Source organism: Pseudorca crassidens, chromosome 1, assembly GCF_039906515.1.
Source record: "Pseudorca crassidens isolate mPseCra1 chromosome 1, mPseCra1.hap1, whole genome shotgun sequence".
NCBI classification, from domain to species: domain Eukaryota; kingdom Metazoa; phylum Chordata; class Mammalia; order Artiodactyla; family Delphinidae; genus Pseudorca; species Pseudorca crassidens.
In genome coordinates, this window is record NC_090296.1 from 104006404 (window position 1) to 104033833 (window position 27430).

The following is a 27430-nucleotide window of genomic DNA, read 5'->3' on the forward strand; positions in this document are numbered from 1 at the left end:
GCCCCGATAGCTAACATTTTAACAGTACCTTACTATAGTGGTGGAGTTGAAATGACTATTTTACATGTGTTAACTAATTAGATCCTCATAAAACTCCTGAGGTTAGTCATATTATTGTCTCCATTTTTTTTTCAGATGAAGAAACCAAAGTATAGTCAAGTGAGTGTTGCAGCTAACACCTGGACTTGTGAAGATGGGATCTGCGAGGCTCTAGATCAATCCCTTCCATATAAACGCAGGGCAATGCTGGAAACAGACTGGTAAGAACGCAAATCCCTGCCTCTTCCATCTTCTGTTCCGTGTGATTAAGGGGCAAGATTTTATACCTGAGATTTGGCCATTTATAAAATTAGAAAAATGCTGTCTTCTTCATGAGATAATAGGCTAGTCCTTCTCAAACTTTCTTCTACAGGGTAAACATCTTCCTAGGGTTTCCATTTTTAAGAAATGAGATTTTTTTTTCATGTGAGAATTTTTTTTCTGCAATCTTACAAGGTTTTTTAAGAGGTACATGTTAAAAAAAATTCTATGACTTCCAGCCCTATGCTGTTCTTAAGCAATGAGAGAATATATTCTGTGTAGTGAGTGTTTGGACAATTTACGCTTTTGTGTTTATGCTAACTGCCCAGCAGAGGTCTCAACCAGACAAGCTAAAACAATAGTAGCCTAAAACCATTGAACCTCGCCACTCTCAGGCAAACTTTAAAGGGACAACTCATCCTCAGTGGTCCAACCAAGCTTAAAAAGCTGTGGGTGGATAAAATCATGGCATTTGCACCCAAATACTTATCTGGCGTCTCACAATAATATGAAATCCTGACAGCTAAGAGAACTGCCTGAATGTTAAACCTGAGACACAGTGTCAGCTCTTTGTTTCAGCTCAATTTCCCCAATTAATGATCTCAAAGCAATAGCTAAGCTGCTCCCTAACTAGCACCGTAGGAAATTTGTTTCTTAAAACTCAGTAAAACTTACTAAGAAACTAAGTTTTACTTTAGTTTTACTATGTAATTTTAAACAAGTTTATATTAAAACAAACATGAATATAGAATGCAATGAAAACTTCAAGTAATTTTACAAATGTCTTTACATACATATTTCCCCTAAATGTTGCATCAATAATGTTGTTTACAAATGAGCTTTATTTTATCAATAAGAACAAAGCTGGATTCAGGTCTTCTAACACGTGGTCCAGTGATCAGTCCACTTTTTTACTATCTAATACTAAAATAAAAATTTAGCCATAACTATATAATTATATAATCTTAAAACTTGGAATTTATTCTAAATTTTGTCCTTAAAAAAAAAATCTGAGTTACCTAATACTCTAAACATACTTACTCATAAGTAATGTAAAAATAAGAAAACATGAAGTATAAAGTATACATTTCTCTCTAAATGTATCTCCTACTTCTTAGTATGTGTGGGCAAACTTCATACCTTTTGTTTAGTACTTTTAAATAATAAATACGTAGGCACTTACTTCAGAAACAATTTTATGTGCAAATAATCTATAACGTGTTACCCATACGTCCAATTTTCCACAAACAAGGAGTTTTTAAAAAGAAAACCACACAAAAAATTTTAATAGGTACTGGACGCCTAGAAAAATAAAGCTTATTCTACTAGGAATCTCAACTTAGAAGTGAGTATTCTCCAAAGTAGAAATTATATAGTGCCATTTCAGGAACAGACTATTCAACTCACCCCCAACATCCACAAATGCCTATCAATCACAATAGTTAAAACCAGATCAAAACGGTCCAACATAATTAGGCTTCAATATATTAGACCATTATGTTCTTCTAAGAAGCTAATAAACCAAAACCAGAAGTACTAAAATCAAAAGAAATTACTAGAGGCTAATTATCATACAGATTGTTAGTTCCTTGCTGTATCCCTTCTAGGAAAGGAATATTTTACTGCAATGAAAATTTTATTTTATATATAACTCGTCATGAATTTGTCATTAATTGTTACATAAATGCTGCCTAGTGCCATTAACCAAATGGCATGACCATTTTATGTCCACAATTCACTTCTGTATTTACAAACAATTTTCATGACTTATAAAAGTGATCTCTCAGTGAAGGCTTACCGTTGAGATGCAATCAAGCATCCACATCTGCTGTTCTGTAGAGACCAATGTAGGAAAGAAGTACTTTAATCCCCTTTCATATGAGTGACCTTATATGAAAAAAACCCAATAATTTAGAAGTTCTGTGTCTCCAAAGGAGATTTCCAGATGCACTTATAGAAATGGTTACAGGCAGTAAGAGTTCTAAGAAACATCTTCCATGTCCACATCCTGTTGTAATTTCTGCACCATTCTGTCTTCCAGCTGCTTTTCTTTGCCTTAAAAAAAAAAAGGGGGGGAAAGAAAGAAATTAAACTCTTGACAAAGAGCTGGGATGTGAACCCTGGCCACCTTGAACCAGGGTCTCTGCTCTTAACACTGTACTACCTACCTCAAAGAGGGTTACCTAAAAACTTAGGTAACAATGGTTCATTCCTACTGTTTTTTGGTTGTCTGTCAGTCCATATCATCTATATGTGAAACAATGCTCCAGGATTTTGTCTTTTTTTTTAAATTTGGTACAAAAACAACCTAGCTAGGACTTTTGCATAAATCTACCCAATATGTGGTTATAGGATTTGACTTTACTAAGGTTTAGGCATAGCTATATCTCACCAAAATTTCTCTCCTTTTAACAGATTGCACTTGGCACCAGCTGAGTAAAAAGAGTGGTTTCCTAGCATCTCACAAAAGAAATTATGCACACAAGCAACTGCTCAAGTGAGTGCCTAACTGTAAGTTACATAAGCACAAGGAGGGTTTTTAATACAAAACTGTAGTTCTCAAACTGAAGTATCAGACTCACCTGGAGAGCTAGTAAAGAACTAGCTAGCTAGTAAAGAACTCAAGGGGCTTAGACCTCTATGTTTACATACTAAGTCCCCCAAGTAACTCCCACACCAAATGAAGTTTGAGAGCTACTAATATAAAACATTATCCTTTAATCAAAACAGGTATGAGGCAAAATCATCTATTAAATTATTACTCAAATCGTTTTGATTAACTTGGATTTTGTGGAAGCTAGGATTTTATGAAGGGAGAAAAGAAACACCATACGCAATAAATTGACTGGAACTGGGAAACACACTGACTAAATTATTTTTATAAACAGTCATATCATAAATGAGGGAGAACATTTACATGAAAAGATTCAACCTTAAAAAGTTGGTTGGTACCCAATTACATAGACCACAACAATCCAGATTTTTCATTTCTCTACTTAAGGCAGAGAACTCCTGCACAATGCAATACTTACCTGCAAGAGGGGCCCGGATAAGATGGATGTTTTGCTTCACTTCTTTAATGTCCTGAACTTTCTGTAGTTCTTTATTTTTCTTCAACCTAGGACAAAGGCCAAAACTTCAGTTACTAAAATCTCTTTAAAAGACATTAATTCCTAATTTGTAAAAATTGTATTAAGTTAGCCACACAAATGAGCAATGGGAACACAATTCATTTCTTGTTCCTAATTAGCTTAAACATGATTCTTGCACTCCCAATTTGTTCATTCACTGTATTCTTAGCACCTAGTCAGGAATAAAACAGGGGTTGAAAAGATATTTGATCAGTGAATGAAGGGATGTGATTGAAACAAAGAATTAACAAGTCTCAGAGATTACACAGAGTAAGAATCTCTAATTATTGAAGTGTCTGTGTTCTCTATTTGAGGAGAAAGATTTGTAGTCTCTGTTAGTAATTACAAGAGCACAAAACACAAGACATTCAACAAAAAAAGCTAACAGACTAGTTCTCAAGCATTTGGGTCCTTTTTTGTAATGCTTTAAAAAAAAATTTTTTTTTAAGCCAGAAAGCTGTTGACGCATGCTTTTCTATGACTTTTATGGTGACTAGATCAAAAGCGATGCCCCTTCTAAAGCAATGGCCAATTCCAAGCTGGGGCAGGGAAAATCTTATTAGCCATAAAGCAAAAAGCAAGAAAGGACTCAAAGAATGGTGAGGAACTGTCAAAATGACACACAGCCTGCCTGAAGGAATTCTCACTGGCCAACTTGGGGCACTTAGAACATCAAAATAATGACAAAGAATTATAACTCATTGAATACAATAAGAATTAATGAATACACACAGATATGATGTGAATAAATGAATAAAAGAATAAATTTTGGAACTGGGGAAAAAGGAAAATGCTCTTTCTTAGATAAGAAGGTCAACTAATAAACGGAGAAGAAATGATGAAATCAGAAAAACCACCATTTGGCAACAATCACAGTAGTAACAGATTCAGGCAGAACTCTAATGGATGCGAAAACCAGTAGGTATCAGTTTGAGGAGTAACAGGCTCTTTGCCGAGTCTCAATGTGACTCCCTCAAGATATGTACTGATAAAAGGGGGAAAAAACAGTAACTTTCCAGTGGAGAAAACTGGCAGACACTACTTTAACCAAGCTATGAAAGTTAACATCACCAGTAAGGGACAACAGGTGCCTCTGCTAGGGTGCTTAAGGGGGACACACTTCTATGATGTTCTGGCCAAAGGGACCTGAATTTAATCACGAAGAAAACATCAAACAAAAACCAGGGAACATTCTATGAAATGACTGACCTGTACTCTTCAAACAGGCCAATGTCATCTAAGACAAAGGTGAGAAACTGTTTGGATTAAAGGAGCTTGAGGAGATATGACCACTAAATGTAATGTATGATCCAGGATTTTCTGCTATGAAGGACATTATTGGAACAACAGGTAAATCTAGTAAGGTCTATAGTATTTTAGCAGTGTTAATTTTCTGATTTAACTATACTGTGGTTATGTTCTTTGCTGTACACCTGAAACTAATGTTGTGTGTCAATTATACCTCAATTTTAAAATCCCAGAGAAAAAGAACATACTATTTTTAGGATATATATATATATATAGAGAGAGAGAGAGAAGCATACTTAGGAGGAAAAGGTATCATGTCTTCAACTTACTACGCACAGAGTTAAAGTAAATTTGGCAAAATGCTAACAGAATATACAAGACTTCTTTATACTATCTTGCCAGTTTTTGAAAGTTTGAAGTTACATGAAAATAAAGGTATTTTAAATATTCATACCTGTTCATTATAAATGTAGCCTGGCGTTTCTGTTTGATCTCTTCAACTCTCTTCATTGCATCAACTACAAAAAAAATGCATAAATGTTAACAAATTTATGTACATTCATTCAAGCAGGATGATTATAACCAACAGGAGCTTTAACAATCACTACTTTACTGTGGCTTAGAAGTGGATTAAACTCAACAAAAAACTCACCTCAAAAACAATTCCTACTAAAATAGCTGACAAAGGTATGCACCCTTGGCTGATATCACTGTTGACTCTTTCCCACGTATCATTTCTCTAACTTTTATTTTGCAAAAGCCTTTACTACTAAATTTTTCTTGTACTTGAAACCAGTCCAATGCTTTTCAAATTTTATTCTACAGAGAACTTGGATTAATGGCAATTAATCCCATCCTTAGCTTGTCATCTCCATAAATAGACTCTACCTTGTCATAAAAGCCACTTTTTCTTCAAGTGCCTAGGATATGATCTGCACATGATGAATACTGGTAGAATGAACCAATCAATCTGCCACGTTCTTAACCACTAAAATCCAACTGTTTCAGAAAATGTGTAGAGGAGCCTTGGCTATAAGGGAGTTGAGTCCAACTACTCTAGAATCTATATCAGCACTGTCCAATGTAAGATAAATCACATATGTAATTTTAAATTTTCTAGTAGCCACTTTTTTTAAAAAAGTAAAAAGGAACAGTTTGAAATTAAATTTAAGATAGATTTTGTTTAACCCAACATAGCCAAAATACTGTCAGTCATTTCAACATGTAATTAATATAAAAAATTATTGAGATATTTTATGCTTGTTTTCATACTAAGTATTCAAAATCCAGCACGTATTTTATATTTACAGAACATCTCAATTCAGGCTAGTCACATTTTAATTGCTCAGTAGCCCCTGGGGCTAGTGGCTACCATACTAAATAGCACAATTCCCAATCCAGATTCTTAAAGTGTAGTCTGTGGATCTGAGTGGGGCAAATGAATGAGACTCTGTGATAATACCTAAACCAATTACTGTCTAACAGAAACAATAAAATACTCAGTAAAATGCACTGAGAGATCAGGGACTGTGTATGCCCTGTTCATCTTTGTATGCTAGAGTCAGTGGTTATTGGTAAAGGAGACAACATCTTAGAGAACACACAGTATTTCTCAGGAACAACATAAACATCATGATACCAGCACAGAGGATCTTAGTAACTGAAGATCCACAGATGACTAAAATATGTACCTCAGTTTCCATATCAAGCTGAATACCCATCAAATAAAAGTAGTTATAGGTAAAAATGGTCTGGAGCTGCTATCTTCAAGTAGTAACAAAAAAGAAAACAAAGGCCAAAGTGAAATAAAACTCAGTGGGGTCCAGAAACGCTTTAGGATCTTCCAATAATGTCCCTGCCAAGAGTACCTTTAGGAATCAATTTAATAATCCTATGAAAATTAGCTATGTATGGTGTAGATATTAACCAGACTTATTTTGGTGATCATTTCACCATATATACAAATATCAAATCATTGTGCTGTGCACCTGAAACTAATATGTCAATTATAATCTCAATTTAAAAAATCCTATTAATCTCTTCAATTTAAAAAATCCTATTAATCTCTTCAAAAATCCTTGCGTTTGAATCAGTGTTATTTCCTTACCAAATAAACCCAATAAAACCAACTGCTAATCAGAAATTAACTCCTCCGCTAATTACAAAACAGAAGGGAAAGACCTTATTTTTTAAAAAGATAAACCAAACAAGCACACCAAGGGGCAGAATACTGAGGCAATTCCCCATTGGGACTCTGATTTTTCCACACAGTTCAGGAAGATAAACAAGGCTTTAGAGGGTGTCAAATGCTACTACAAAGGCCCATAACTTTCCAACTCTTCCTCTGAAGTCTTGTGACTAACTGGTGAAAAGGTGTTGAAAAGTATGCCCTGCCAATAATCCATTAGAGACCAATAAAGTTGGTAGAATTCTAAGTCTTAGAGACTTCTAGGTAACAAACTACATCACCTCCACACCCAAGACTAGAAATGGCTAAAGGCTGCATAAGCAGGCATGGGGGAAGGAGAAAAGGCAGGGCCGAGGGCCTCAAACACACATAGAGACATAGTGGAATCTACAAGCTAGCTTAAGGAACTACGTTTTACTACATGAGAATTTTTTAAATTAAACCCTCTGCTTACTTAAATAAGTAAACAAAACAGAGAGGTAGGTAGGTAGGTAGGTAGATAAGAATTAAACATTACTTTTAGTTTCAGTAGCCTATAGCTTCATTTTTACCTAAGTCGAGCACTTAGAAGTTCTCTTAGAAAATTTGTAATTATCACCTTACATGCTGTACTTTTTAACTTTACAGAATCACTATTATTAGGTATACAGAAAACAATACTTATATCCCTAAACCAAATTATCTAAACTTGTAAAGTGTGTTAGGTTTTTTGTATATTTTAACTATGCCACACTCACCCCCCAAAAGTATTCTACATCTCTATTTTTTTCCCCAGATATTTGAATGTTTTTATATTTCTGTGTAGGCACTTCAAATAATATCAAATTTAATAATTATGTCATTTTTATAATGGATACATCAGCCAATTCTGAAAAGGATTTGGGATAGCTTATTAAAAAAACCCACAAATACAACAGAGCCATTAAAATAAGGATAAAAGTATAAAAGCTAACTGATGAAAAGAAATCTAATATTTAAACAACCAACTGATATTAAAGGTATGGTAATATCCCAAACCAGTGTCTCCTGAAAATCCCCGGTAGTCCTTGTGACTTACTGGTTTTATTCCACAGCTCTCGCTGGTATCTGACAGGTTCATTTCTACGTTTTTCAAATTCAAATGAATTATCCTGTAAGAAGAGGAGAAATACGGTTTTAAGAGAGGTAGAAAGGAAGCATTTCTTAAAACTTTTTCTCCTTTTCACAAAAGTTCGAAGTGTTTCAAGCTATGGGCACATATTAAGATTTCCCCCGGGGTGATCCCAGAAGATACAAGTTTTCAACCTTTTTCTCTTTTAAATACCACGATGTACAAGACAGCCCTATTGAAAATGTCTGTCTATGTATGAGTGATTCTCAAAGGGAGGGGAGGGGAGAGGATCACCACCATCCCTCATAGGGGCCTATAACAATCATGGGGATTATAAACGAACTAAAAAAGCTTCCCTTACTTCCTATTCCTAGATGAGACTCACAGCCAGAAAACTTTATATTAGTTTGAACCATATGAAATTTCCTTTTCCCATAGATCAAAAAGTCAAACACTGAGAACTGCATATGGTTCAACAAAAATACCTAGCATGTTTATATATTTCAATACCTATAAACCTTTGTGTTACAGCACAGAGTTGAAACCACATCTTCAAATAATGTGGTACGACTCTGCATGATGTAAGCTTCAGCCTGAAATTCTTTAGTCCCCTCCAAATGTAGTTGATATTTTGACAATTAACAATCCTATTTATCTCAAAACATGCAAAATAATTTTGGAAAAACTACAGATATTTCTTAGTTTTCAAAGCTATCAGACTCTGGCATATGGAACAGCATTAACTCTGCACGTGGCTATTTCATTTATATACACATGCCTCTGTTCAGATCACAGTAACCTCAGCCATGATAAGGTAAGTCGTCACCAGCAAATGACTATGACCCGGCATCCTTTCTTCACTCATACAGTTGCCACCTGTATTTGAGATGCAACATATCTATTCGTCCACAGTGAAAATTACTTTTGTGACAATTATGATTTGGCCTTATGTGTTGTCAAAAAATATTCTTTATGTTCACTGAAGAACCTCAGGTGTCGAGAAAGACAGCAAAGGGCTTCACAGCAACTACTTAGATACTGTCTTTAAGGAGTGGCGAGGTGGGAAAGAGTCATGGGTTTGGGGGAAGAGGAAGTCCGGCGGAAGGGGACAGTTGAAAGCTCTCCCTCCCTCAAAGGTAGCCTGTGCAGCAGCTTCCCCTCCTCCCTTTTTAAGGATCGAGTGCAGATAAGCTTCACCAGGTCCTTACACCAACTCAATTAACAGCAATATGGTGGGGGCTTGCCCCATGGAACTCCCTCACCCCTGATTCCTCACTATTCCTCCTTACACTGCCATTATGAACTAAGCTCTCTGCTCTCAGACACACAGTCCTGCTAAAGAAATCAAGAAACTGATAAATGAGTCTACTACAAACCTCAGCTGAGTCCTCACTGCTAGTCAAAAACCCTTTAATCTCTTAACCTCCTTTCAAAATCCTTAAGTAGCAATTTCCAACTTCAATCCATTTAAATAATTCTCCCCTTGTTGCAAGAGCTAAAAATACTTTTTCGAGAATAAGAAAAATCACTTTTACAAACTAGATTAGGAATTTTTTCCTTTTCAGAATTCTACAGATTTATGGTTCTGAGGATCATGTGAGAATTACCAGATGCAAATAAGTCACTCATTAACCATTCTATAGGAAGCCTTGTTAGAGTTAATGAAATCACATCTCCCACCCAGAAGTTAAAATTTTGAAAACTGTAAAAACTATACTGATAGCTAACCGTACTCACCACTGTGAGCTCTTTACCAGCTGCTTTCCGGAATGCTTTGGTCCACCTGACCTTGCGAGGATTGCGCTTCTTTTTAAAGTTTTTATGACACTTGGATTTACAGAATCTGAACACCTACAAGAAAAGTGTTAAATAGTGAAAAGTCAATATTAAAAAATTTTATACCATAGGACGTTATCCTACCAAACAAAATATACTATAAAGTCTGAGAAGTAACAATCGTTCTCACAACTGCTTCTACTTACTCAAAACACCATTTAGAAATGTGTGAGACATATCACATAAAATGGAAATTGAACTATTTTTTTGACTAAAACAGCATCACAACTAAAGATTGAGGGCCCCAAAAATATGGTTAAAAACGACCATTGGGGCTTCACTGGTGGCGCAATGGTTGAGAGTCCGCCTGCCGATGCATGGGACACGGGTTCATGCCCCGGTCCGGGAAGATCCCACATGCCGCGGAGCTGCTGGGCCCGTGAGCCATGGCCACTGAGCCTGCGCGTCGGGAGCCTGTGCTCCGCAGCGGGAGAGGCCACAACAGTGAGAGGACCGCAAAACAAAAACAAAAACAAACAACAAAAAAAATGAAAAGGCAACCTACTGAATGGGATAAAATATTTGCAAATTATATATCTGATAAAGGGTTAATATCCAAAATATGTAAAGAACTCATACTATTCAATAGCAAACAAACAAACAATACAATTAAAAAATGGGCAGAAGACCTGAATAGACACTTTCCTAAAAAAGACAGATGGCCAACAGGTACATAAAAAGATGCTCAACATCACTAATCAGAGAAATGAAAATCAAAACCACAGTTAGAATGGCTATTTTCAAAAAAACAACAAGTAACAAGTGTTGGAGAGGATGTGGAGAAAAGGGAACACTTGTAATTGTTGGTGGGATTGTAAAGTGCTGCAGTCACTATGGAAAACATTATGGAAATGCTTCAGAAAAAGAACAGGACTACTATATGATCCAGCTATTCCACTTCTGGGTATTTACCCAAAGAACACAGGAATACTAATTTGAAAAGATATATGCATGTCTATGTTCATTGCAGCATTACTTACAATAGCCAAGATATGGAAACAACCTAAGTGTGCATCTAGAGATAAATGGACAAAGAAAATGTGGTGTATATATACAATAAAATACTATTCATGCCACTGTAAATATGACATATATATATATATAATGGAACATTATTCAACCATAAAAAAGAAGGAAATCTTGGGAATTCCCTGGTGGTCCAGTGGTTAGGACTGGGTGCTTCCATGGCAGGGGGCCCGGGTTCGATCCCTGGTTGGGGAACTAAGATCCCACAAGCCACGTGGCACAGCCAAAGAAAAAAGGAAGGAAATCTTGCTGTTTACAACAACATGGATGTATCTTGAGGGCATTATGCTAGGTAAAATAAGCAGACAGAGGAAGACAAATACCGTATGTATGATATCACTTACATGTGGGATCTAAAAAAACAAAAACACAAAGCTCACAGATACAGAGAATAAATTGGTGGTTGTTAGAGACTGAGGGAAGCGGGAGAGGTGGGCAAAATGGGTGAAGGGAGTCAGAAGATACAAACTTCCAGTTATAAAAAAAATAAGTCATGGGGATGTAATATACAGCATGATGACTACAGTTAATAGACTGTATTGCATATTTGAAAGTTGCTAAGAGAGTAGATTTTAACAGTTCTCATCACAGTAAAATAAATTCTGTAACAAGGTAATGGTGACAAATGTTAACTAGACTTACTGTGGTGACCTTTGCACAATACATATAAATATCAAATCATTATGTTGTACATATGGAACTAATGTACGTCAATTATAACTTAATAAAAATAAGATGGTAAATTTTATGTTATGTAAATCTCACCTCAATAAAAACAAATTTAGAGTTTGTTGCCAGTGCCCTACAAGAAATGCTAAAGGGAGTCCTTCAGGCCGAAATGAAAGGACAATGGGCAGTAACTTGAATCCACAAGAAGAAATAAAGAACACCAGTAAAGGTAACTAAATAGGTGCGTATAAAGGTCAGTATTAATGAATTTCTAGTTAGTGACTCCTCTTTTTTCATAAGATTTAATTTAAAAGACAATTGTATAAAACAATAATTATAAATCTACATCACTGGAAATTAAGATTAATTGTAGTCACCAGAGTAACCATTAAGAAAGTTACTAAAACTAAAAATATACAAAGAAACAAGAAGGGAATCGCAACAGTACACTACAGAAAAAGCAGTCATAAAGTAAGACAGTGATAAGAATTGAGGAACAAAAAAGACATGACATAGAAAACAAATATCAAAAATGGCAGAAGTCCTTCCTTACTGGTAATTACTTTAAACGTAAATAAATCAACTTCTCCAATGAAAAGGCAGAAATTGGCAGGATGAATTTTAAAAATGATCCATCCTGGGACTTCCCTGGTGGTGCAGTGGTTAAGAATCCGCCTGCCAATGCAGGGGACACAGGTTTAAGCCCTGGTCCGGGAAGATCCCACATGCCACGGAGCAACTAAGCCTGTGAACCACAATTACTGAGCCTGCGCTCTAGAGCCCACAAGCCACAGCTACTGAAGCCCATAAGCCTACAGTCCGTGCTCTGCAACAAGAGAAGCCACCGCAATGAGAAGCCCACTTACTGCAACAAAGAGTAGCCCCTGCTCCCTGCAACCAGAGAAAGCCCGCATGCACCAACAAAGACCCAACGCAGCCAAAAATAAATATTTTTTTGAAAAAAAGATCCATCTATATGCTGTCTACAGGACAGCATAACAGTAGTTATACTGTTTATATAGTATAACTATGTTAGTAGTTATACTAATATCAGGCAAAATAAGTCTTAAGAAAAATTGTTACAAAAGACAAAAAAGGACACCATAAAATGATAAAAGGGTCAATCCAACATGAAGATATAACTTAAAACATATATGGCTGGACTTCAGGAAGATGGCGGAAGAGTAAGACGCGGAGATCACCTTCCTCCCCACAGATACACCAGAAATACATCTACACGTGGAAAAACTCCTACAGAACACCTACTGAAGGCTGGCAGAAGACCTCAGACCTCCCAAAAGGCAAGAAACTCCCCACGTACCTGGGTAGGGCAAAAGAAAAAAAAAAAGAAAAAACAGACAAAAGAATAGGGACGGCACCTGCACCAGTGGGAGGGAGCTGTGAACGAGGAAAAGTTTCCACACACTAGGAAGCCCCTTCGCGGGCGGAGACTGCGGGAGGCGGAGGGGGGAGCTTGGGAGCCGCGGAGGAGTGCACAGCAACGGGTGCGGAGGGCAAAGCGGGGAGATTCCCCGCACAGAGGATCGGTGCCGACCGGCACTCACCAGCCCGAGAGGCTTGTCTGCTCACCCGCCAGGGCGGGCGGGGCTGCGAGCTGAGGCTCTGAGGCTCCGCGGCTTGAACACAGCCTGAAGGGGTTAGTGCACCACTGCTAGCCGGGAGGGAGTCCGGGGAAAAGTCTGCACCTGCCGAAGAGGCAAGAGACTTTTTCTTCCCTCTTTGTTTCCTGGTGCGTGAGGAGAGGGGTTTAAGAACGCTGCTTAAAGGAACTCCAGGGACGGGCGCGAGCCGCGGCTAAAAGCGCGGACCCCAGAGACGGGCGCGAGCCGCGGCTGAAAGCGCGGACCCCAGAGACGGGCGGGAGACACTAAGGCTGCTGCTGCCGCCACCAAGGGGCCTGTGTGCGAGCACAGGTCACTCTCCACACCCCTCCTCCGCGGAGCCTGTGCAGCCCGCCACTGCCAGGTTCCCGGGATCCAGGGACAACTTCCCTGGGAGAACGCACGGCCGGCCTCAGGCTGGTGCAAAGTCACGCCGGCCTTTGCTGCCGCAGGCCCGCCCCGCACTCCGTGCCCCTCCCTCCCCGCCGGCCTGAGTGCGCCAGAGCCCCCGAATCAGCGTCTCCTTTAACCCCGTCCTGTATGAGCAAAAAACAGACGCCCTCCAGCGACCTACACACAGAGGCGGGGCCAAATCCAAAGCTGAGCCCCTGTGAGCTGTGAGAACAAAGAAGAGAAAGGGAAATCTCTTCCAGCAGCCTCAGAAGCTGCGGATTAAAGCTCCACAATCAACTTGATGTACCCTGCATCTGTGGTATACCTGAATAGACAACCAATCATCCCAAATTAAGGAAGTGGACTTTAGGAGCAAGATCTATGATTTTTTTCCTTTTTCCTCTTTTTGTGAATGTGTATGTGTATGCTTCTGTGTGAGATCTTGTCTGTATAGTCTTGCTTTCACCATTTGTCCTAGGGTTCTATCCGTCCATGGTTTTTAAAAAAATTTTTTTCTTAATAATTTTAATTTTAATAACGTTATTATACTTTACCTTCGTTCTTTCCTTCTTTCCTTCCTTCCTTCCCTCCTTTAGACAACGAATCATCCCAAATTGAGGAGGTGGTCTCTGAGAGCAAGATTATGATTTTTCCCCCTTTACCTCTTTTAGTGAGGGTGTATGTGTATGCTTCTGTGTTAGATTTTGTCTGTATAGCTTTGCTTCCAACATTTGTCCTAAGGTTCTATCTGTCCCTTTTTTTTTTCTAAATAAGAATTTTTTAATTCAATAACTTTATTATACTTTATTTTTACTGTATCTTCTTTCTGTCTTTTTTCCTTCTTTCCCTCCTTCCTTCCTTCCTCCCTCCCTCCCTCCTTTCTTTCCTTCTTGCCTTCTTTCCTTCTTTGCCTTTTTCTTTCTTTCTTTCTTTTCCTTCCTTCCTTCCTTCCTTCCTTCCTTCCCTCCTTCCCTCCTTTCCTTCTTTCTTTCCTCATACTTCTACTAATTCCCTCTACTTTTTCTCCCTTTTATTCTGAGCCGTGTGGATGAAAGGCTCTTGGTGCTCCAGCCAGGAGTCAGGGCTCTGCCTCTGACGTGGGAGAGCCAACTTCAGGACACTGGTCAACAAGAGACCTCCCAGCTCCACATAATATCAAATGGCGAAAATCTCCCAGAGACCTCCATCTTAACACCAACACCCAGCTTCACTCAACGACCAGCAAGCCACAGTGCTGGACAACCTATGCCAAACAACTAGCAAAACAGGAACACAACCCCACCCATTAGCAGAGAGGCTGCCTAAAATCATAATAAGGCGACAGACACCCCAAAACACACCACCAGACGTGAACCTGCCCACTAGAGAGACAAGATCCAGCCTCATCCACCACAACACAGGCACTAGTCCCCTCCACCAGGAAGCCTACACAAACCACTGAACCAACCTTAGCCACTGGAGACAGACATCAAAAACAGTGGGAACTACGAACCTGCAGTCTGCAAAAAGGAGACCCCAAACACAGTAAGATAAGCAAAATGAGAAGACAGAAAAACACACAGCAGATAAAGGAGCAAGATAAAAATGCACCAGACCTAACAAATGAAGAGGAAATAGCCAGTCTACCTGAAAAGGAATTCAGAATAATGATAGTAAGGATGATCTGAAATCTTGGAAATAGAATGGACAAAATGCAAGAAACAGTTAACAAGGACCTAGAAGAAATAAAGATGAAACAAGCAACGATGAACAACACAATAAATGAAATTAAAAGTACTCTAGATGGGATCAATAGCAGAATAACTGAGGCAGAAGAACGGATAAGTGACCTGGAAGACAAAACAGTGGAAATAACTACTGCAGAGCAGAATAAAGAAAAAAGAATGAAAAGAACTGAGGACAGTCTCAGAGACCTCTGGGACAACATTAAATGCACCAACATTCGAATTATAGGGGTTCCAGAAGAAGAAGAGAAAAAGAAAGGGACTGAGAAAATATTTGAAGACATTAGAGTTGAAAACTTCCCTAATATGGGAAAGGAAATAGTTAATCAAGTCCAGGAAGCACAGAGAGTCCCATACAGGATAAATACAAGGAGAAATACGCCAAGACACATATTAATCAAACTGTCAAAAATTAAATACAAAGAAAGTATATTAAAAGCAGCAAGGGAAAAACAACAAATAACACATAAGGGAATCCCCATAAGGTTAACAGCTGATCTCTCAGCAGAAACCCTACAAGCCAGAAGGGAGTGGCAGGACATACTGAAAGTGATGAAGGAGAAAAACCTGCAGCCAAGACTACTCTACCCAGCAAGGATCTCATTCAGATTTGATGGAGAAATTAAAACCTTTACAGACAAGCAAAAGCTGAGAGAGTTCAGCACCACCAAACCAGCTTTACAACAAATGCTAAAGGATCTTCTCTAGGCAAGAAACACAAGAGAAGGAAAAGACTTATAATAACGAACCCAAAACAATTTAGAAAATGGGAATAGGAACATACACATCGATAATTACCTTAAATGTAAATGGACTAAATGCTCCCACCAAAAGACACAGATTGGCTGAATGGATACAAAAACAAGACCCTTATATATGCTGTCTACAAGAGACCCACTTCAGACCTAGAGACACATACAGACTGAAAGTAAGGGGATGGAAAAAGATATTCCATGCAAATGGAAACCAAAAGAAAGCTGGAGTAGTAATTCTCATATCAGACAAAATAGACTTTAAAATAAGGACTATTAAAAGAGACAAAGAAGGACACTACATAATGATCAAGGGATCGATCCAAGAAGAAGATATAACAATTGTAAGTATTTATGCACCCAACATAGGAGCACCTCAATACATAAGGCAAATACTAACAGCCATAAAAGGGGAAATCGACAGTAACACATTCATAGCAGGGGATTTAAACACCCCATTTTCACCCATGGACAGATCATCCAAAATGAAAATAAATAAGGAAACACAAGCTTTAAATGATACATTAAACAAGATGGACTTAATTGATATTTATAGGACACTCCATCCAAAAACAACAGAATACACATTTTTCTCAAGTGCTCATGGAACATTCTCCAGGATAGATCATATCTTGGGTCACAAATCAAGCCTTGGTAAATTTAAGAAAATTGAAATTGTATCAAGTATCTTTTCTGACCACAACGCCATGAGACTAGATATCAATTACAGGAAAAGATCTGTAAAAAATACAAACACATGGAGGCTAAACAATACACTACTTAATAATGAAGTGATCACTGAAGAAATCAAAGAGGAAATTAAAAAATACCTAGAAACAAATGACAATGGAGACACAACGACCCGAAACCTATGAGATGCAGCAAAAGCAGTTCTAAGGGGGAAGTTTATAGCAATACAAGCCCACCTTAAGAAGCAGGAAACATCTCGAATAAACAACCTAACCTTGCACCTCAAGCAATTAGAGAAAGAAGAACAAAAAAACCCCAAAGCTAGCAGAAGGAAAGAAATCATAAAAATCAGATCAGAAATAAATGAAAAAGAAATGAAGGAAACAATAGCAAAGATCAATAAAACTAAAAGCTGGTTCTTTGAGAAGATAAACAAAATAGATAAACCACTAGCCAGACTCATCAAGAAAAAAAGGGAGAAGACTCAAATCAATAGAATTAGAAATGAAAAAGGAGAGGTAACAACTGACACTGCAGAAATAAAAAATATCATGAGAGATTACTACAAGCAACTCTATGCCAATAAAATGGACAACCTGGAAGAAATGGAAAAATTCTTGGAAATGCACAACCTGCCAAGACTGAATCAGGAAGAAATAGAAAATATGAACAGACCAATCACAAGCACTGAAATTGAAACTGTGATTAAAAATCTTCCAACAAGCAAAAGCCCAGGACCAGATGGCTTCACAGGCGAATTCTATCAAACATTTAGAGAAGAGCTAACACCTATCCTTCTCAAACTCTTCCAAAATATAGCAGAGGGAGGAACACTCCCAAATTCCTTCTACAAGGCCACCATGACCTTGATACCAAAACCAGAAAAGGATGTCACAAAGAAAGAAAACTACAGGCCAATATCACTGATGAACATAGATGCAAAAATCCTCAACAAAATACTAGCAAACAGAATCCAACAAAACATTAAAAGGATCATACACCATGATCAAGTGGGGTTTATTCCAGGAATGCAAGGATTCTTCAATATACGCAAATCTATCAATGTGATAAACCATGTTAACAAATTGAAGGAGAAAAACCATATGATCATCTCAATAGACGCAGAGAAAGCTTTTGACAAAATTCAACACCCATTTAAGATAAAAACCCTGCAGAAAGTAGGCATAGAGGGAACTTTCCTCAACATAATAAAGGCCATATATGACAAGCCCCCAGCAAACATCATCCTCAATGGTGAAAAACTGAAAGCATTTCCACTAAGATCAGGAAGAAGGCAAGGCTGCCCACTCTCATCACTCTTATTCAACATAGTTTTGGAAGTTTTAGCCACAGCAATCAGAGAAGAAAAAGAAATAAAAGGAATCCAAATCGGAAAAGTAGTAGTAAGCTGTCACTGTTTGCAGATGACATGATCCTATACATAGAGAATCCTAAAGATGCTACCAGAAAACTACTAGAGCTAATCAATGAATTTGGTAAAGTAGCAGGATACAAAATTAATGCACAGAAATCTCTGGCATTCCTATATACTAATGATGAAAAATCTGAAAGTGAAATCAAGAAAACACTCCCATTTACCATTGCAACAAAAAGAATAAAATATCTACGAATAAACCTACCTAAGGAGACAAAAGACCTGTATGCAGAAAATTATAAGACACTGATGAAAGAAATTAAAGATGATACAAGTAGATGGAGAGATATACCATGTTCTTGGATTGGAAGAATCAACATTGTGAAAATGACTCTACTACCCAAAGCAATCTATAGATTCAATGCAATCCCTATCAAACTACCACTGGCATTTTTCACAGAACTAGAACAAAAAATTTCGCAATTTGTATGGAAACACAAAAGACCCCGAATAGCCAAAGCAATCTTGAGAACGAAAAAAGGAGCTGGAGGAATCAGGCTCCCTGACTTCAGACTATACTACAAAGCTACAGTAATCAAGACAGTATGGTACTGGCACAAAAACAGAAAGATAGATCAATGGAACAGGATAGAAAGCCCAGAGATAAACCCACGCACATATGGACACCTTATCTTTGATAAAGGTGGCAGGAATGTACAGTGGAGAAAGGACAGCGTCTTCAATAAGTGGTGCTGGGAAAACTGGACAGGTACCTGTAAAAGTATGAGATTAGATCACTCCCTAAGACCATACACAAAAATAAGCTCAAAATGGATTAAAGACCTAAATGTAAGGCCAGAAACTATCAAACTCTTAGAGGAAAACATAGGCAGAACACTCTATGACATAAATCACAGCAAGATCCTTTCTGACCCACCTCCTAGAGTAATAGAAATAAAAACAAAAATAAACAAATGGGACCTAATGAAACTTCAAAGCTTTTGCACAGCAAAGGAAACCATAACAAGACCAAAAGACAGCCTCAGAATGGGAGAAAATATTTGCAAATGAAGCAACCGACAAAGGATTAATCTCCAAAATTTACAAGCAGCTCATGCAGCTCAATAACAAAAACCAAACAACCCAATCCAAAAATGGGCAGAAGACCTAAATAGACATTTCTCCAAAGAAGATATACAGACTGCCAACAAACACATGAAAGAATGCTCAACATCATTAATCATTAGAGAAATGCAAATCAAAACTACAATGAGATATCATCTCACACCAGTCAGAATGGCCATCATCAAAAAATCTAGAAACAATAAATGCTGGAGAGGGTGTGGAGAAAAGGGAACCCTCTTGCACTGCTGGTGGGGATGTGAATTGGTACAGCCACTATGGAGAACAGTATGGAGGTTCCTTAAAAAACTACAAATAGAACTACCATATGACCCAGCAATCCCACTACTGGGCATATACCCTGAGAAAACCAAAATTCAAAAAGAGTCATGTACCAAAGTGTTCACTGCAGCTCTATTTACAATAGCCCGGAGATGGAAACAACCTAAGTGCCCATCATCGGATGAATGGATAAAGAAGATGTGGCACATATATACAATGGAATATTACTCAGCCATAAAAAGAAACGAAATTGACCTATTTGTAATGAGGTGGATAGACCTAGAGTCTGTTATACAGAGTAAAGTAAGTCAGAAAGAAAAAGACAAATACCGTATGCTAACACATATATATGGAATTTAAGAAAAAAAAATGTCATGAAGATCCTAGGGGTAAGGCAGGAATAAAGACGCAGACCTACTAAAGAACGACTTGAGGTTATGGGGAGGGGGAAGGGTGAGCTGTGATAGGGCGAGAGAGAGTCATGGACATATACACACTAACAAACGTAGTAAGGTAGATAGCTAGTGGGAAGCATCCACATGGCACAGTGATATTGGCTCAGTGCTTTGTGACAGCCTGGAGGGGTGGGATAGGGAGGGTGGGAGGGAGGGAGACGCAAGAGGGAAAACATATGGGAACATATGTATATGTATAACTGATTCACTTTGTTATAAAGCAGAAACTAACACACCATTGTAAAGCAATTATACCCCAATAAAGATGTTTAAAAAATATATATATATATGCACCTGCATGTAAATCAATGAAGTTACAACACACCCTCACACCGTACACAAAAATAAACTCAAAATGGCTTAAAGACTTAAACATAAGACATGACACCATAAAACTCCTAGGAGAGAACACAGGCAAAAATTTCTGACATAAATCGTACCAATGTTTTATTAGGTCAGTCTACCAAGGCAATAGAAATAAAAGCAAAAATAAACAAATGGGACCTAATCAAACTTACAAGCGTTTGCACAGCAAAGGAAACCATAAGCAAAATGAAAAGACAACATACAGACTGGGAGAAAATATTTGCAATTGATGTGACCAACAAGGGCTTAATTTCCAAAATATACCAATAGCTCATACAACTCCATAACAAAAAAACAAACAACCCCATCAAAAAATGGGCAGAAGATCTAAACAGACATTTCTCCAAAGATGACATACAGATGGCCAACAGGAACATGAAAAGATGCTCAACATGGCTAATTATTAGAGAAATGCAAATCAAAACTACAGTGAGGTACCACGTCACACCAGTCAGAATGGCCATCATTAAAGAAGGCTACAGATGGGCTTCCCTGGTGGCGCAGTGGTTGAGAGTCCGCCTGCCGATGAAGGGGACACGGGTTCGTGCCCCAGTACGGGAAGATCCCACATGCCGCGGAGCGGCTAGGCCCGTGAGCCATGTCCGCTGAGCCTGCGCGTCCGGAGCCTGTGCTCCGCAACGGGAGAGGCCACAACAGTGAGACGCCTGTGTACCGCAAAAAAAAAAAAAAAAGTCTACAGATAACAAATGCTGGAGAGGGTGTGGAGAAAGGAAACCTTCCTACACTGTTGGTGTGAAAGTAAATTGGTGCAGCCACTATGGAGAACAGTACGGAGGTTCCTCAAAAAACTAAAAGCAGAGTTGCCATATGATCCAGCAATGCTACTCCTGGGCAAATATCCAGACAAAACTGTAATTCAAAAAGATAGATGCACTCCTATGTTCATAGCAGCACTGTTCACAATAGCCAAGACATGGAAACAACCTAAATGTCCATAGATAGAAGAATGGATAAAGAAGATGTGAGAGACATATATATATGATATATATATATATAAATATCATATATATGTATACACACACACATATATACACAATGGAATATAAAAAAAGAATGAAATAATGCCATTTGCAGCTACATGGATGGACCTAGAGATAATCCTACTAAGTGAAGTCAGAAAGAAAAGGACAAATACCATAGGATATCACTTATGTGTGGAATCTAAAATATGACACAAATGAACTTATCTATGAAACAGAAAAAGACTCACATGCATAGAGAACAGACCTGTGGTTGCGAATGGGGAGTGGGGGTGGGAGAGGGTTGGATTGAGAGTTTGGAACTAGCAGATGCAAACTATTGTATACACTGAGTTGGCCACAAAGTTCATTCGGTTTTAAGTAAAAATAAAACACACATTTTTCATTTTCAGCAAGAACTTTATTAAATGTATTCATTAACCAAACGAACTTTTTGGCCAACCCAACAGAATGAATAAACAACAAGGTCCTATTGCATAGCACAGGGAACTATATTCAATATCCTGTAATAAATCATAATGGAAAAGAATATGAAAAAAATATGTAATATATATGTATAATATATAACTGAATCACTGTGCTGTACACCAGAAACTACCACAACATTGTAAATCAACTACACTTCAATTATATATATATATATATATATATATATATATATATATATGCACCAAAAGAAGAAAAACACCAACAGAATTGAAGGAAGAAATAGTTCAACAGTAACAATTGGAAACTTCAAATACCCCACTTTCAATAACGGTCAGAACAAAAAGATCAATAAGGAAACAGAGGACTTGAACAATGCTATAGAACAACCAGACATAATAGACATCAGTAGAACTCTCCACTCAACAGTAGAATATACATTCTTCCCAACTGCACATGCAACATTCTCCAAGACAGACCATCATTTGAGAACACAAAACAAGTCTCAATAAATCTGAAAAGATTAAAATAATACAAAGTATGTTCTCTGACCACAACAGAATGAAACTGAAATCAATCACAGAAAAAAATCTGGAAAATTCACAAATATGTGGAAATTAAACAATGCACTCAAACAATCAAGGGTGCAAAGAAGAAATCACAAGGGAAATTAGAAAATATTTTGACATGAATGAAAATGATAACAAAGCCTACCAATACTTAAGGGATGCAGGGAAAGCAGTGCTAAAAAGGAAATTTGTAGGGCTTCCCTGGTGGCACAGTGGTTGAGAGTCCACCTGCCGATGCAGGGGACACGGGTTCGTGCCCCAGTCCGGGAAGATCCCACATGCCGCGGAGCAGCTGGGCCAGTGAGCCATGGCCGCTGAGCCTGCGCGTCCGGAGCCTGTGCTCCGCAATGGGAGAGGCCACAACAGTGAGAGGCCCGCGTACCGCAAAAAAAAACCCCAAAAAAACCCGACCATTTTTATAGAATAATAGTAAAACCTTACAAATGATCTTGAATGAAGGGAACAGTTTTAGGGAAATTCATTTATTTAAATCCCTTTGCAATTCAGAATAATTCTCAAAATTCACTTTCTAAATACCTCAATGGGGGGAGGGGGTTAAAAGTTTCAAACAACCATTCTGAAACTTCCTTTGGTTCTTTCCACCGTTGCACAAAATAATTTCAAAAAAGCAACTAAAACTGACTATAGATTTGTCTTCTAAAGTATTTATTCAGAGATCTACTAGGAAGATTCTTCACTACTTTAATTCTTCACTTTCATCCCAAAAGATGTGATCCTTTAATAGTGTTTACAATTTAATGATCATTCAACATGCTCCTGAAATGGCTTATTGGGACTCATTTTATAAGTCTAAAATGCATCATTTTGTTACTTTGTCTTAGAACACATTGAAATTTGTGTGTATTACTAGAGGAAATCTGAAGAGAAAAAGTAATTGAGTTTGTAGATCTTGGCAAAGAAAATTAAGTTGAATTATCATACCTAGAAAATGTGACCCATTAAAAAAAAAAAAGGTCAAAATAAGATATCACCATTTCAAGCTAACATACACACACTCACACACACACACACACACACACACACACACACATACGCATATATCACAAACCAAAATACTTTTCATTTTATATACACTTTGTTCTATGGAGACCTTCAAATAGGTCACTAAACACACTAGGACATAGTTTTCTTAGAAATGGTCAATACCAGATCAATCTGATCTAAGCCCTGACCTCATGGAGAGCCCTCTCCTGGGAGACTCGAGTAAAAGCATGTCTACATTCTTGAATTAATTTCAAACCAACTAGAAAATAGGAGAATACTGTAGTCTTCTGGAATAACTCACTATAAAATCATTATTGGTAAAATTTCTTTGAGTATTTTCAGCCAAAGTACTATTACCTTTTTTAAGTAAAAGGCTTCAATGTTTAACACCTACTAGATAACTCCTAAACAAATCCCCACTTCTGAGATATACCTAATGAGAGACCTGAACTTGTCCCAGGTCTCCTCGGTTCCAAAGAGAGCCAATGGGAAGTTACAGGCAAGTCTACTTGAACTCCATATCTAACAGACGTCACCTGAAAAGCACAATGAATTATCTGAAGAGACTGGAGTCACTGAGATGGGATGGGGATTCAATCCCCAAATAAGGAGCAGCTACTATGTGCTGGATGTTGTACTAGATACAAGAATAATTAAAACATGATGCCCTACGTTGAGAAGCTTAGTCTAGCAACGTGGTAAAATCTCATTTTGCAAACAAGAGAGATAAAGAACCGACTAGGATATAAACAATGGGATATAACTATACACAATAATCAAGTATAAAGTAATATGCAAGTACACATTAAGGAAGTGGTTAAATCTATGGTGGGGTAGGTGGTAAACGATTATGTGTGAGATAAAGCTTCATAAGACTCAAATTTCCCTTTTAACCTAGTCCTCTGGCATCATCCTCAGTCTTCAACATGCACACAAATGATCCATCTGAGCCTCAAAGTTCTTCCAACACCTTCAAGTTCTTATGCCACATCTTCAAGTTCTTATGCCACTAATTCAACAAACATTTATTAAGCACACCTTAAGAGTATGTATATTTTTCCTGTTTGCAAACTATGAAAATATGGAACAGTAATACACTAATTCTACTCTTAAGAAACTACCTGAGAAGCATAAGAGGGGAGGTTTCTATGAAAGATGGTCCCAAAAGCTAAAAGCATAAATGCAGAAAGACTAGTTAGGAGGCTACAAAAGCGACAAGTGCCTAATCTGGACCCAGGGCAGGTGGGCAGAAAGAAAGCTAAGACACCACTCTCCCTTGCAAAGGCAGAATGGATAGAACCTATAGCTAGATATAAACGGTGAAAGATTCAAAGATGACTCTCAGTTTCTAGCAGAACTGTCTAGGTGGATGACAGTATTAATTCAGAGAGCAAAAAGATTTGAGGTAATAAGGAACACTCTCAGTAGGCTCACTGTTAGGTACAAACAGGATTTCCCTGTCAAGCGGAAAATTCACACCTGAAACTAAGGAGATAAAGATTTCGGAATCATCAACAAAGAAAAAATGAGGCACCTGTTCTTCATTAGTGCTTCAGGGCCTCTACTTCTTATTTCCCCAATCAACTCTGTTCTGGATACACTGGTCTTCCCTACAGCAAGCTAGCTCCCAGCTAATTCAACACTATCCTTGCTAGCAATATAGACTTCCTCATCAACTTGAACTTCCACTGTGTCTGCCAGATCAACATACAACTCTAGATAGCTCCCATCATCCTTTCTAATTCCCATACCCAGCTGACAAACACTGATGGACAAAAATCATAGTCATGATGACCAAATCATCCACAAAGCCGTAATGCCCACTGTGAATTACACCCCAACCTGACAATCATTTCATTCATTGCTATAAATTCTTTGTCATGTTCCTGAGAGCAGGAATTAAAAATCTTTTGGGCTTCCCTGGTGGCGCGGTGATTGAGAGTCCGCCTGCCGATGCAGGGGACACGGGCTTGTGCCCCGGTCCGGGAAGATCCCACATGCCACGGAGCGGCTAGGCCCGTGAGCCATGGCCGCTAAGCCTGCGCGTCCGGAGCCTGTTCTCCGCAACGGGAAAGGCCACAACTGTGAGAGGCCTGCGTACCGGAAAAAAAATAATAATAATAATGCGTGGAAGACCTAAATAGACACTTCACCAAGGAAGACATACATACAGATGACCAAGATGCACATGAAAAGATGCTCAACATCACTAATTACTAGAGAAATGCAAATCAAAACTACAATGAGGTATTACCTCACACTGGTCAGCATGGCCATTAGCAAAATATCTAGAAACAATAAATGCTGGAAAGGGTGTGGTGAAAAGGGAACCCTCCTGCACTGTTGGTGGGAATGTAAATTGATACAACCACTAGGGAGAACACTATTGAGGTTCCTTAAAATACTAAAAATAGAACTACCATATGACCCAGCAATCCCACTACTGGGCATATACCCTGAGAAAACCATAATTCAAAAAGAGACATGAGGGCTTCCCTGGTGGCGCAGTGGTTGAGAGTCCGCCTGCCGATGCAGGGGACACGGGTTCGTGCCCCGGTCCGGGAAGATCCCACGTGCCACGGAGCGGCTGGGCCCGTGAGCCATGGCCGCTGAGCCTGCGCGTCCGGAGCCTGTGCTCCGCAACGGGAGAGGCCACAACAGTGAGAGGCCCGCGTACCGGGAAAAAAAAAAAAAAAAAAAATCTTTTACATGCTCTTTCAAGTTTTCAAACATCGCTTTGGTCCCACACTTTTGGCAAGACCCCTTACTCCTAATTTAGTGAGGTCAATATTTTTCATGTAGAATACAGACATAAGGTGATGAAACAAGAACTGTAGTTCTTTAGCATGTCAAAATCACCTCAATGAATATAGATTTCTAGCTCCTCTTCCTCTCTCCCCAGAGATTCCAATTCAATAGATCCGGTGGAAACCAGGAATCAGTATTTTCTACAAGTGTCCAGTGATTCAGAAGCAAATACAAAAGAGGTCTAATTCTGAGAAACAATGTGTTAAACAGAGGAATGAGATCCATTCCGGTATGAAAGGCAAATTCATGTATCACTCATAAAGTCTTTCACAGAGGCCTTATACAGACGGTCCCCAACTTATGATCTTTCGACTTCATGATGATGAAAAAGTGATACACATTCAGTGAAAACCGTACTTCATTATAGCCCTACCCCAAGCCTCTATTACCATCTGCAATCCGTCACTTCCCTAAACAGAGAAGTAGCTGCTCCCCTCTGTGCCTTTGCTCAAACTGTTCGTTTTCCTTCCACCTAGATTGCCTTCTCCTCACGTTCTTAAGCAAAATGCAAGATCCAGGATAAACGTCACTTCCTTTCTGTGCCTTTCTACAGACGACCCTCTCCAAAACACCTCCAACAGCTTCATAATACATAACTCTATTATTAAGCCATATGCAACATTTCTATCAACCTCTACAGACTATGGCCGACCCCAAGTCTTATTCATCTGTACAGACGCGGACCTCAGCAATGATGCTTAACCCGGCATGCGTTCAACAAAGTTTACCGAACTGAAGAACGTGGCCCATGTGCAAAAGTGGGCAAACAGACTCCCAGCTTCCCCGTCGGCGCTGGCTGGAATCGCTCCTCAACCTCATGACAGCCAGCCTCGCCCAACGGCGGTCTAGTGACCAGCTCCGGTCGCGACGCCGGCAGGAGAACCTTCCCCAGGAGGGAGGTCGAGGTCGGAGCCGCTAGCAAAACCAGCCCCACGAGCCGAAATCCTAGACCAAACCCCACGCAGGGGCCGAGGAACCCCGCGCCGAGCGGGCGCGGCTTCAGCCCGGCGGGAGCGCAGCGGAGCGCGCGCTACTCCCGGCCGTCTCACCTTGCAATCGTTGCGAACGAACATCATGCCGTGGCCTGGGTAAATCGGACCCGAACAGAAATAACACTTCTCAATCCTCATGTTGAACGCTCGTGCGGACGCCGCTCGTGCGGACGCCCCGGCCAGACGCCGCGCTTAAGAGGAAGTGACGTGGCCCCGCCACGGGAAGTGATTCTCTTTCCGGTTCTCCACCCGGAAAAGGCGGTGGTCCTTCGCTCTTGGGGGCCCCCTGGAAAGCTAGCCGGACGTGACAGCGCCACCCCGCGGGCACGCCGGCAAAAGCGCTGCCGTTTGGCGCAGGCC

The 27430-nt window shown here is 39.1% G+C and overlaps 1 protein-coding gene across 1 annotated transcript; it reads right to left on the bottom strand.

Annotated features, from left to right (window-relative positions):
• Positions 1-1479: 1479 nt before the first annotated feature.
• RSL24D1 (ribosomal L24 domain containing 1) lies at positions 1480-27283 on the bottom strand. Its single transcript, XM_067747594.1, has 6 exons — positions 27128-27283; positions 9695-9808; positions 7925-7997; positions 5134-5197; positions 3333-3418; positions 1480-2355 (listed from the first exon to the last, which is right to left on the bottom strand). The coding sequence occupies exons 1-6, from the start codon at positions 27206-27208 to the stop codon at positions 2282-2284; spliced, it is 492 nt and encodes a 163-aa protein (XP_067603695.1). The 5' UTR covers positions 27209-27283; the 3' UTR covers positions 1480-2281.
• Positions 27284-27430: the final 147 nt, after the last annotated feature.

What these genes read in the sequence shown, in the direction of transcription:
- RSL24D1 (XM_067747594.1), bottom strand. Translation starts at nt 27,208, where the DNA reads ATGAGGATTGAGAAGTGTTATTTCTGTTCGGGTCCGATTTACCCAGGC. An exon ending in CTGGTAAAGAGCTCACAGTG is followed by an intron (nt 7,998 to 9,694) that starts GTGAGTACGGTT and finishes CTCTTCTTACAG; the next exon opens with GATAATTCATTTGAATTTGA. An exon ending in AGAGCTGTGGAATAAAACCA is followed by an intron (nt 5,198 to 7,924) that starts GTAAGTCACAAG and finishes TTTTTTTTGTAG; the next exon opens with TTGATGCAATGAAGAGAGTT.